At 51.7% G+C, this 13,239-nt stretch overlaps 1 protein-coding gene across 3 annotated transcripts in view; it reads right to left on the reverse strand.

The window, feature by feature from the left end:
- The window catches only part of MAPT (microtubule associated protein tau), a gene marked incomplete at its 5' end in the record, with an annotated part of 35,183 nt that extends 22,099 nt beyond the window's left edge, over nucleotides 1–13,084 (reverse strand). For all 3 annotated transcript variants that reach the window (XM_064495707.1, XM_064495706.1, XM_064495705.1), the window contains 3 exon segments: nucleotides 5,738–6,003; nucleotides 9,122–9,254; nucleotides 13,029–13,084. In XM_064495707.1, the coding sequence (XP_064351777.1) occupies nucleotides 5,738–6,003; nucleotides 9,122–9,254; nucleotides 13,029–13,084 (455 nt within the window).
- Between the last annotated feature and the right edge of the window lie 155 nt (nucleotides 13,085–13,239).

Raw genomic sequence — 13,239 nt, forward strand, 5'->3', positions numbered from 1 at the left:
ACAAGCAAACTATCCCAGGGACAGACTCACTTTATTTACCCTACATAAATGTTCTATACGTGTACTTTTAAAAATGATACCTGAAACTTTGTCAATAGATACAACGAATTTTAAAAATAATTCAGGTCTCCAGAATGGAGACAGACGCTTATAGCATTCCATCGCCATCTTCTGGCCACCTGGAATATTGCAGCTCAAAACTTTCCAAGCCCCACATGCAGCTCTGGTAGGTTTCTATCCCACCGGGGGCCTTCACATTTCCAGCTACAGGCCTGAACATCCTCAGAGGAAGTGAGCTCCATCTGCTCAAAGCCAACCTAACCATCATCAACACCCTACCCCCACCCTGTACTCTGGTCATGACCCCGCACATCCCTTCTCACCTGGGCAGTCACATGGATCCTCCCAGTTCTCCTGACCAGGCAGCCTCGGCCCCAAAGGCTACTTTTCTCTCTCTCTCTGGATGATACCTGTGCTCTCCGCTGACCACACAGAGGGGCTGCTGATGCTGGCGCTGCCTTAACCTCGGCTGGGCCTATACCAGCCCTCTTATTCAACTGCCGGCCTCCTTGAGGCTCTGGGGGTAGTGCCCTCCGCCACCGTCTTTCTTCTCCATCCTGTCCTGCCATCAGGGCAAACCCCCAGCTACCGGTTCACGGCAGACTCAGCAGGAACCTCCCCTCCATCAGCTGTTAACTCTCCTTAGTTATCCTATAAATGAGAAACGAGCGAAGCTCCAGCCTAACCCACGCCCTCTGCTACACCAGCTGCTGTCAGTTCTAGCTTTGTTTTGCTTTTGCTCTGAATACCTCTGCGTGCAATTTTCCACTTTTCCTTCTCAGCCTATGTCCCCAGCACGCTGAATGGGGGGGCTGTCCTTTCAAAGACTGAGGGTGGTCCCAAACAAGGGTCTATCCTGTCTTCTCGGACTTGTTGGTGACCATTCACGTTGTAGGTGCCACTGCACAACCCAGGTGACCCTCTGTGGGAGACTCTCAATGGCGCAGGCTGCTTCCTCCTGCATATCCTTCCCTGGCCAACCTCCCGTCTCGCCCCTTTTATCTTCTCCTATGTCTCTTTCCCTGGCGTGGGCACAGCAGGGAAGGAGCTCTCAGCACAGGGCCTGGCGCTCAGGGGTGCCCCAGAAATGCTGGGTGTACGAATAAAGCTTTTGATACTTGTATGTTGTTTTACTGGCTGTGTTTCTAATTTATTTTTGCTCTTTGTTTCTGTATTCTTATTTCTTAAATTCTTTTTTCCCTACAATAGGAACATAAGTTATATGATGCAGTCTTTAATTTTTTTAAAGTAATAAAAGCATTTAAAATTAAAAACTCCTTTTAACTACAATTTGGGGGCTTCACCACATAATGTATGGCATCTGTTACCAAGGTCCTTGGAAAAGGAATTTTCATTTCCAAAGTTAATGAGCAGTGACCAAGGAAAAGTTTTTATTCTTTTTTTTTTTTTAAGTGGGGGTACTGGGGATAGAACCGAGGACCTCATGCATGCTAAGCATGTGCTCTACCATTGAGTTACATCCACTCCCAAAGAAAGGGTTTTAATTCTCAAGTGTTTGTGGTCAAGTGGCTGACATGCACACAGTGTAGTTCTGGTATACTCCACTGAGCTTAGAGAACAGGTAAGTGCAATTTCTATTTCTCTGTATTTGTAGGTATTTTTCTTTATGGTTTAAATTATTGACATAATATCTGAACTCTTAACAACAGATAAACCCTTTGCCCTACAGTTTAATGCCTAGTATTTATTAACTCCCCTTCAATTCCATGGACTTTCTATGTCCTTTTACCTTTACTATCTACTGGTAACACCTCCAGTCACAATTGTTAGTATCCTTTTTTCCCCCTTTTAGAAATGTTTTTATTGCAGAAAATTTGAGGAGAAAGGAAAAAATACAGAAAAAGAATCATTTAATCTTTTAGCTGATCAGAATCAACCTCTATGAGTCACTATTAGTGTTTTGTTACATTTATCTTTCTTCTATACGGGCTTATTATACAGATAGCAAGCCTAACCTACAAATGTATACAATTTAATTTTTAACTTAATAGTAAACACACATTATTTTTATAATTAGAAAAATCCTTTTCAATGATAATTATTAATGGCTATCTAGTGTTTTATAGTATGGCATCACTATTAATTACCTCTTTGATGTTAGATTTAAATTGTCTTGTTTTGCAATTATAAATAAAGCTCAAGGCTCATTTTTGTGCTTAAAGCTTTTTCTGAATTTTCGGGTCTTTCCTCAGGTTTGAGTATACAGCACTTACTGTATTATCAGGTTCTGTGCGAAGACACAGGGACACAAAGATCTCAAGGTGACCTTCAATCTAGCCCAGAGGAAGGAGACACGAGACCCTTTGGCAGATCACTGATTTAGCAGAATTAAATTGCGAAAACTACGAACAATCCTTCATTATATCCAAAAAGACTGTGCGTGCGGGTTTGCACCCTCACCAGGATGCAATCACATCAATTTCACATCCCTCACGCCTGCAGTGGGCAGTGTTTTTTTAATATGTGTGTGTGCGCACGCGCATGCGTGTGTTTAATGTGTTTTAAATGCTGGTTCCTTGTGTCTGAACTCCCCTCTCCCGCCCCCTCAAAGAACAGGGCTGGGACAAACCTTTGGGGAGCGGGTGCAGGACATAGGGGCTGGCCTGGGCTGGGTCTGAGTTGTCTGAGGAGCCAGGGGCATGGAATCTGAAAATAGGAACAGGGGCAGGACCAGAAGAGGAAAACCAGTCATCAGATCCAGGGTGCATGGGAGGGTCCAGTAGTTGTGGTTAAGGCCAGAGGCGAGTAGGTAAGAATTTGGGGACATGACGTCTCAGCCTGAGCCCTGGGAAGGCTCCCTCAAGATTCTCACAGGCCTGGTGGAGGCTCTGGCCCTGGAAGTTTTAAAAGTATCCTCCCTTTCCAGCCCCTGCCCCAGGTGATTCTCTTTTGCAGACGCAGGAGAACAGAGGGGGCAGGTGTGCGGATCTGCTGAACTCTGGTCCCTCCTTCCTTCCCTCCTCATCTTTGGTGAATCCAATTGGTTCTATTAAAGTGGCCAAGTGATTATCTGCATTTTTCTTTAAAAGTAATTGTGTTTTGGATTCTTCAAGCAATACATGTTCATTGCAGCAAATCATGAAAACAGAAAAGTACAAAGCAGAAAACAGATGTTTACATTTTTTTTTCCAACCAATGATTTAGATTGATCTGCTGTGGTTTTCAGGCTGCAGGTTGACAAACATGACCATCTCCTGCTCCTCCTTCGATGTGTCAGCTATTCAGGGAGTTGCGGTATTCTTCAGATTTCTTAGCATGTTGTCCTTTTGTAGCCGAATAAACACGTATCGAGCACTGACTGTATGTCTAGAGGCCACAGGGACCCAAAGATTTCCTGGACCTCAAGGAATCTTCAGTCCAGTCATGTTAAATGGCCTTCTGCATGGATCCCAGGTGCCTTCTTTTTTCCTCTTCTCTTTGTTTTTCCTGGAGATTAACGTGCTGATCTTTGTTGTTAAGGCTCAGGTTTTCCTTGTTCCACATAATTCTCCAGGTTTTCCATTGAATTAAGGGGAAGCTGTTACGCCCCTCTCTGCCACTTCCCCACATCTCCTCCCCCAAAAAGCCCAAAGAAAAGTCCCCTTTCTCCTTTAACCCTTCAGTTGCTGTGGACACGCATCTGTGCCCAGCGAGATGCAGCTGGAACCTGGGGCTCCTTCCCACTTTCCGCTCTGAGCATCGAGTCACCTTCCCTCGGCCGCCAGACTCCTCTCCCCCTATGGCCAGGGCTGGGCAGCCTGGGTGGGTTCCTCCCCACTCGGCCCCGTCCTGCTGCTCTCGGCAGAGCTACGAGAACCAGGCCAAATGTGCCCAACCCCTCCAAGCCAACCTTTGATGAACTCAGGGCTGACAGGGGTGCAGCCTGGGCTGGGGGAGATGGTGGGTGTGGCAGAGCCCTCCAGGCTGGGAGACGCTGCTGCTCATGGCTTCCCTCTCACTGTGAAGAGCATGCTGGTCACAGCCCCACAGTCTCCTCAGTGGTGCAGAACTGGCCATGTGGGGTTTTTCTTTTCATTTTTCAAAACAGAGGCAAACTGTGCTATGAAAACAGGGCACACCGGGACCCCTCACAGCACTGAGGGAGGGGTGCGAACGCCTGTGGGAAACATCCACCTTGGAAATCCTCTCCCTGGGGGTCCCTCTGCCCCCAGAGCCTCAAGGAAGGGTCAACTTCAAGCCAGCGCCCCAGCCAGCTGCCCCAGAGCCTCTTCTGGAAGGAGACAGGCATCTTTATGAAGCACAGCCAACACTGCTGGAAGGTAAATGCGGCCCGGGCCCAGCCCTGTGGCCCAAAGACCAGCGGCAATAAGACCCCAAGGGGCGCCCAGACATCCCCGCTGGGCAGAACCCCAAGGATGGGAAAGGCCAGCAGGAGGCCCTGAGGCTCCACAGGGAGCAACGCGCAGGGTTTCCCGTGCGGCGCCGACGCAGACAGAAGGCCCTTAGGACCCCCTCCCTCTGCGGTGACCCAGGTCCCGGCCAACAGTGATTCATACAATCAGAAGTGTGGAGGCCCCGGCTGGGGTTCCCGATTGAGAAGGAAACGTTGGCTCAGGGTTCTGCAGAGCTCCCCCTGCCCACCAGGAGGCTCACTGCCCCGAAAATGGCCCAGCCCGGAAGGCCCAACACATCCGTGGTCTCAAGAGTGGGGTCCTGGTCCCCACACACTCTCTTCTCCCCTCTCCGTTCCCCTCCCTGGTGCTGGGTGGGGAGGGCTGTTACGGGCTGAACTGTGCGCCCCCCAAATTCATATGCTGAAGTCCTAACTCCCAGTACCTCCGAATGGAACTGTATTTGGAACAGGGTCCTAAAGAGGTCATTAAGTTAAAATGAGCTCATTAGGTTGAGCCCTAATCCAGTACAACTTGTGTCCTTATAAGAAGAGGTTGGGACATGGTGACAGCCAGAGAAAGGCCACGTGAGGACATGGGGAGTAGGTGGCATCTGCAAGCCAAGGACAGAGGCCCCCGAAGAAACCAACCCTGCCGACAAGACCCTGACCTCGGACTTCTGGCCTCCAGAACCATAAGGAAATACATTTCTGTTGGATAAGCCGCCCAGGCTGTGGTATTTTGTATGTCAACCCTAGGAAACTCACACGACAGGACAAGGAGAGGAGGTATGGGGTCCAGGCCGTCCCCATTTCCCTCCACCGCAGGCTCTTGGAAGCTCATTTTCTCCACCTTTGCAAGACCCAAAGATCTCACGAGCACCAACTTGCCCCTGGAAAATCAGTTGTTCAAATGGAATCACCAATTTCCCCAGAACTGGGACCTAAACAAATGCCCAACGAACGCCAGACATGCCCATGTATAGACTGGTTGTGTCACGTCCTAAACACAAGGCAGTGGGGGAGCCCCTGTGGATGCCCGGCTCTGAGAACCCCCAGGTCATGGAGCTACACCCCTGTAATCTCTGATCTGTCCAACCCGCAGGGTCCAAAGCGCAGGAGGGACGACCAGGTACTCTCTCTCCCCTGAGTGGGACACTCATGGCCTGGTGGTGACCCCAGTAAAGAACTGAACCGTAACCCACTGTCTCTCCTTGAAGAGGTTGGGGAGGGGACTGTACTATGGAGGGTGAGGGCACTCGCCCACCTCCACCCCAGGTGTGGGGACCCTCACGCCTTCTCCTGGCGTCCTCCGCACGCCCTTACCTTCCCACCTCCCGGCTGGTGCTTCAGGTTTTCGGTGGAGCCGATCTTGGACCTGACATTCTTCAGGTCTGGCATGGGCCCAGGGGCAGCCTGCAGGCGGCTCTTGGCTGCAGATGGCGACTTGGGTGGAGTGCGGACCACTGCCACCTTCTTGGGCTCCCGGGTGGGTGGGGTTGGCAGGGATGGGGTGCGGGAGCGGCTGCCTGGAGTGCCTGGGGAGCCTGGGCTGCTGTAGCCACTGCGGTCCCCAGATTTCCCAGAATCACCTGGAAAGGAAGGAGGGAGTGAGGCCAGGACCCAGGCTGGGTGGGAATAGGAGAAGAGCTATCAGTCCTGGGGTCCATTTCCAGGTTCAGGGCTGGATCAGGTTAATGGGAACAAGGTTGGAAGCTCGGCCAAACCAGCAAGAGGCTGCCCTTAATCCCATTATGGAGGAAATGTCTCCTCTTCCCAGCCTTGCTGCTTTGGGACGGCGATACCCTTCTTCCCAGGGAAGCAACAGAGTGATTGCCAAGGACCACCCAGTACCCCTTTTCCCAGAGGGCGACTAACTCTGCTCCGAGGCCATGGGGTCAGGAGAGGCTCCTGATAGCTGTGCGGCCTCAGGCAAGTCCCTTCCCCTCTCTGAGCTCAGGGGCTTCAACTTGAAAAGGGAAATAATTGAGATGCCTGCAGTGAGTGAGGCCAGGCAGGGATACATGGCCTTTTCCCTGAATAAGGACGATGTAATGACGGGCCAGGGGCCACCCTTGTCTGGATCCATTAGACTCTTTAACCACTGAGTGAACTTTAAGCTGTTCAACAGGTTCAAGACCCCTTTTCCCCCAGACCCCCGCCCAGCATCCCAACTCCTCTGAGGTACCTGGGCTCCAGAACGGTATGCTGCCTCGTGTCCATCTGTCCCTGGCTCTCCAAACAAGCCATGGGGCTTCATGCTGCCCTGCCCTCCCCAAGAACACCCTTCCCCCCACGCCCATGCACAGCAAAGAGCAATACACCTTTCCAGACTCAATGCGGGGGCAAGCCCTCCGGGAAGGCTGCTGGGACCACCTCTCTTCCAGCAGGCCCAGCCCTGGGCTCCCTAACACGCTTCTCTTCCTGTACTTCTCACCCCCATCACACTTTAATAGTTTGCTATTCGTCTGCCTCTTGGATCTGTGTTTCACCAAGTGTGGCCCAGGCACTCCTGTGTCGGAATCCCCGGAGCTGCCAGCCACGGGGGTGTGGGACCTGTAAGATGCGGATTTCCAGGCCCCTTCGAGCCCTGATAGGACAGAATCTCTAGGGGAGGGGCCTGCAAAACTGGTGCTTCCCTTGCTCTTGGGGATTGTTGAGCAGACTCAAGTCTGAGAGCCCCTGGGCTGGATTCTGTGCCCGGGTGGTGGTCTAGCTTCGCCCCTGCTCTCAGGCCCTCCAGTGATGCCCCCGCCCCAGGAACCATCTGTACCAAACAGGGACCTGCCGGGCACCAAGCTGGAGAAGGGCAGCTCTTTGTTGGAAGCCATGTGCAACAAAAGAGGCGACTTCTCTTGTCAAGGGGAGAGTGAACCCTGAGGGTTTTAGGTTTGAATCTGTGTCTGTTGGAAATCTCTCAAGGTGTCAAGCTCTGTGGCAACAGGACAAGTGAAGCCTCCGGGCTGGGCACACCCACCCCCTGCCGGCCGTCTATCCCTCACCCACAGCACACAGGCCGGCCAGTGGACTTGGTGGTGGCCTCAAATCCTTTCTGCGCCACTGAACTGCAGAGGGAATTCAGGCAAGCCACTCAGCCTCCCTAAGCCTGTGTCCTCATCTGAAGACGTGGGGGCTGGGGCTGGAGCCCACCGTGCTGGGCTTTGGGGAATGGATGCAGTAACAGGTGAAGGGCCCAGCACAGTGACTATCGTCCACAGGGTGCATGTTTAATAAATGCCAGTGTGGATCTCACACCTGACTTGGTTAAGGACAGTCCAAACCTCCAGCACCCACAAACAGCTGGAGGTGCCTGCTCCCCTGGCCCCACCCCACAGCGCTGGGTGGTGAGAACACACAGGATTAGAAAGGCCCATCAGACAGGCACATCTGCACAAACCACACACAAGAAGAGGCGCAGGAATTCTGTTTGTTCCAACTTCAGGCTCAGCATGGGAAGCTACGTTTCAGAAGCAGATCCTCCCAGCTCTAAGAACGTAAGCCAACCAGCAGCCAGGTGTGCAAAGGGGCTGACCCCGCTGGGCGAAGCAGACTCAGAATTACCTTGCTCAGATTTTGCCCCTGCAGAGGGTGGTTTTTTCTGCACTTGCTTGGTAGCTTAAAAAGAAAAATCCACAGAAAGCCTCATTATCGTCAAGCTTAAGCAGGACTTAAGAGCCTGTTTCACGCTGCAGGCGCCCAGCCATGCCCGGTCAGGCCATCCACAGAGGCGAGCAGGGCAGGGAATGGGCTCAGGGAGCAGGGGCCCCGTCTGGCAGGAAGCAAGGCCAAGGAGACCACAGGGAAGACCCCAGAGCTTACTCCTGTATCATATACATTCTATACAAGAGGAGAAACACTACGGGAGGAAACCAACCAGCTGGCCTTAACGAGCAGCCATCCTTGCAGGCACCATCCTACGGCAAGCTCGCTAAACACCACGGCAAAGACACACGGCAGACGAGGGCTGTGAGCAGCCACCCCGGGCCAAGGAGCAGCAGCGACACCGGGCAGCAGCCCAGGCCTCACGCACGGCCTGTACCAGCTCCCCGGGCCCCGAGCACTGCCCTGGAGCCAAGGCAGATCACACACCCTGAGTCATGCAGAATCTCAACCCAGTTGCCTGGGATAGTCACCAGGGCAGGGGGACAGAGGTGCTCAGCCTGGCTGTCCCCACTGGAAACTAAAATAGCTCTTTGAAGCCTTGCCTGGTACTCAGAGCTGAGTGGGTTGTACCCACAAGAACCCAGGGCAACAGGCTCAGTGAAGACTCTCAGGTTCTATCAGAAGGTCCCTAACATCCCAGTAAGTTAGCGGGGGCTGCACCCTGTGTGAGGTCCCTGTAGTGACCTATCCAGGCTGCTATCTCCGGAGAGCCAGTGCCACGCCATCTCATTTGGGGGCTAAAAACACCTCCCCAGGGCCCTGAACTTGGGGTCGGAGAAGCTCAAAAAAGCCCCCTTTTCGTCACTTATGAGTCACGTGATGCCATTTTCCTCATGTTTAAAACGCTGGTCAGACTTAGTTGTGCAAACTCTCAGAGCCTTGATTTCTTCACTGATAAAACGTGGAAAATTCAAGATCTAGCTCAGAAAATTAGAAGAATTAGACAGAAAATGAATATTAGTGCTCAGTGCAGGCGTCGATCAGCTACAGGAGGTTAATTGTAGAGAGCTCTTCCCCAGCTCTGATGCCAGAGAACATCCTTCTTACCAGAGCCGGGCGGAGTCTTCGGGCTGGGCGTGGTTTTTGCTGGAATCCTGGTGGCGTTGGCAGGGCCCTTCTGCCCAGAAGGGGCCGCTCCCCGAGATGTGGCGATCTTTGTTCCAGGTTTACCATCCGCCCCCTGTAAACCAAAGCACCGGAGAGTGGTTTTCACAATTGGGAAAGGTTCCTGCCACTGGTGTCAATGCCAGCCCCACTCTACCACCTAGACTCAAAACAAAGCTAAGATTGGGGTGACCCTTTGCCGACCAAATGCCTGTACATCACAGAGTCTGCCAGGCACACAAATCCACAGCCCCTCCCAAATGCCAAGCGTCCTGACTACTGTTTCCTCCTGGAAGAACTGTTTACGTGAGTTATCCGCACAAGTTGAGCTCACGTATTTAATAAAAAGTCAACAGAGCTTATAGCGATGATCAGCTTCATTATCCACCCAGTGTCAGGGGGTGGGGGGCAGGACATCTGCAGACCCTTCCTATGAGGACAGACATCGTTCTGACTCCCCCAGGGATTTATCTGACTGGCGGTGGTTGGTGTCAGAGGCACTTGGAGGCTTTGTAGAACCTGACCAAGAGTGGTAACAGAGCTCAGTCCTATTCTTCTGTTCTCTCCCAAACAAGCGTGAGGGTTCAGTAACTCCTCAGGTGTGCTAAGAGCCCTTAGTGGTGAACTCCAGCGGCAATTAGCAAACCAGGCAGAGGTGGAGCGCAGGTGCACAAGCACTGTCAGCTGACCCGGTACGGTGACTGGGTCTGGGGACCCGGTCAATGACCTTGACACACAACACAAACTCAAAATAGAAACTGACATTAACTGAGGACTACAAGATGGATCAGGAGGGAGTGAACTGGTTGGACAGGCATGGCTGCAGAGGGATGCTGTCCAACCCAAACAAGGCAATCTGGAAGCACTCCCGGTTACCAAAACCGGGAATGGACAAAGGAGCCCAAACAGAGAGGTGATTTTCAAACTGAGGTGCCCCCCGGTGCCTTAGGGGCTGCTGCTACCAGGGACTAAGGTGAGCGGGGAAGGATAGCGCTGTGTCCGCTTTCCCCCGCTTCAGCCAGAATTTTAACTGTTCTACACGGTGCTTCCAGGTAAAAGCTTATCTGAAGAAAGGTCCCTGCAGCTAGAACAGCACACATTTGAAAACCACAGTAGAGCAGCCTGATTCTTTCCAAAGGTGGTTTCCTTACCTTGACTTTCATCTCCTTTGCTCCAGAACTGCCAGTTCGGGGTGTGACAGAAGAGACGTGTTTAGGAGAGGAAGATGGCTCTGGGCACACAGCAGGGCTGGAGGGTTTGATCAAAGGGTCTGAGCTACCAGGAGTGGGGCGTTTAGGGCTAAGGCAAGGCCTATTTTTCAGGGTTTTAGCAGAGGAAGGTGTGGATGTCTTAAACATAAACATAAATAAAATCAAAATAAAAGTCAGCACATGGGGGAAAGAACAAACTGAAAAAGGACAGTAACTAAAACATAAATAAGGCAGGTAATGGTTTAAAGCCATGATCTCCAAACTGTTTGGATCATGTACCCTTATCAGTCCTTCTTATCAGGAAGAACAGAAAGTGACCAGGCATCTCATGTGCTCGTAGGTATTCACCAGCTAACACATATACTACGATGCTAACATACCACGTACATGATAAAACTTACGTATGACAGAACTTTTAAAAGAGAAGATGAAAAATGGAGACATGCTCTACTATGTTCTTTCTCCAGCCCCCTGGATCTACTTGGGCCCCCCACTTTGGAGAACACTGGTTTAAAGGTGTCTCATGCCCAAAGAGTTGATAGAGATTACCAAAAATATATGATTCTTAGGATGTTTCTCAAGAAAACATCTCCAGTGTTTCATGGGTATAAGCGTCCCACCTTCTGCTCAATTCCAGTTGGGGAGCTCATGCTGGCCCCCTAACCCTAGCCCTCTTCCATCACATCACACTGCTAGAATCATCCTTGCTAACATCAGGACTATGCCTGCCCCAGGTCTTGGAGATTCTGACCTCTCTCACACCTGTGCTTGCACGCAGGGACGTGAGTGCGCTTTCTGATTAAAGTCCCCAAACTGAGCACTCTCTGGTGAATCATAATCTAGCCAGTGTTTACTCCTGAACACGACCCACCTAAGGAAACAGCCTGGGTAAGGCAGACGGCCAGTGGGACAGGTGTCTGGGAGCCGGATGACCTCACAGAGATGCATGTGATGGGTGGGGCTGGTACCCGTGGTTTGTCCTGACTGCCTCTAGGGGACTTTGACCAGGATGCTTGGCCCTGGTGGAGAAGGGTGGTCTGGGAGGGGGGGGGGCATGCCTTCAGGAATAAAACTGCGAGGCCAAGTCCAGAGGTGTTCCAGAGAGGGGGTCAGAGCTACAGAGCAGGGTCCTGACCCAAGACTTCGTTAGGCTTAGAAGGTTTGTTTTCTTGTTATCCCTGGGACACAGCCAGCCTTGGGGAGGAAGAGGGCAAGATGGACGGAGCAGGAATGTGAGGGCAGGGATGCAGGCTGAGGCCCTGGGGCTGCTGACAAGAAAAGCTGAGGGTGGGTACTGGCAACCCCTTGTTCCCCAGCTGCACAAGTCCCCGTCAGCTGGCAGTGCTCCCAAAGTTGGTGAGAGATTGGACCCCTCGCTGTAAGGCCATGAGCAACTCCAGGACTGGGACATCTTACGGACGGATGAATGAACAGAAGGCATGCCGGCGTGAGGCTGGGATTCTCCTAAGTGGGCATCGTGATTGGCAAGGAGCTATTGCTCCCCTCACCAAGTTCCCACGGAACCCTCAGCTGTCCCACTAGGGTCCTGTGATGGTGAACCCTGACTTCCCACAGGGCAGGCACTCTGGGGAGCGACCCTCAACACACATGACCAAGCTCTCAGGGCTTCTATTCTGCATCTGAGAACTCCATCAGGCCTGAGGACTGGTAAGACCCAGGCAGCACGACTGTGGGGCATTTTAAATACCTTTAAGCAAAACAGGTCTTCATCTAGGGCCCCAGTGAGATTTTCCAGGGAAATCACTACTGTGCAGTTACGGGAACTTTTCCGAGATGCACAGTCACTGAGGAGAGTAAACTATAGCTGGAAGGGACGGGCGTGTCCTGGGTGCAGTTTTGGTGGCGAGCAGTTTTCTGTTCCTGGTGGGGTTTCTGAAGACTGGCTGGCAGAGCTCAGGACGGCATCTACCGCCCACGGCCCAGGGGTCCACTCGGCATGTAGGGTGCGGGTCAGCCCCGCTCCAAGCTGGGCAGCAACTACGCCGATCGGCTCAGAGCTCCCGGACCAGCTTGTCTCCCCGGGCTCCCGGGGCTTTGCCTGTGCTGTCCCCCCCTCCTCAGAATGGACTTTCTCAACACCCCCTTCATGCTCCCTTCACGGCCTGCTCACAGGTCCTCTCTTCCAGGGCTTTTCCAGAACCCTCTGTGTCAGGTGGCAGATCACTGCTTTACTAACATCTCTCAGCCCCCTAAGTAAATAGTATTTTCAAGGTAAACCTTAAACAGATCCGTGCGCATGTGTGTGTGTACATGTATATACATATGCTGAGCCTAGACCTGTAGTGGGAAGCATAAAATGTACAAAATTCAAACTTTATTGCAGAAAATTCAAACATACCTTCATTCACCATGAACATCTTAATTTAGACTATGCTTATGTGACTGCAAGTAGAAGCATTAATTAATTCCTTAATCTGCTGACTGTCCTTCCCAGTCATAAGTATCAGCAGATAAATGCCGGAATTTTAAAAGTTTGCATAAAAACACCACGCACTTTGAATGACACTTCTGTGACAACCGCTCCCCACCGTTATATATAAAGATTAATTCAGAAACAAAGCACAGCATCTCGATCGACTTGCTGGCGGCAGAGAGGTTTCATGACTTTCTCAGCTTACCTTGGTTTTTTTGTCATCAGGTCCAGTTCCATCTTTGCCTTTACTGACCATGCGAGCTGATAAAATATAAGATGAGAGTGTATGTTACACCCATTAGCGCAACTCAGAAAAAACCTGGTGTAGTGAAGCTGATTTCTTGGGATCCGTACAACATGTTTTGCTCAGTTGGGCAGGTGGAAGCCCAGTTGATTTTCTTTCCCCTTGAATCTGT

The sequence above is a fragment of the Camelus dromedarius genome, chromosome 16 (assembly GCF_036321535.1).
Source record: "Camelus dromedarius isolate mCamDro1 chromosome 16, mCamDro1.pat, whole genome shotgun sequence".
NCBI lineage: Eukaryota > Metazoa > Chordata > Mammalia > Artiodactyla > Camelidae > Camelus > Camelus dromedarius.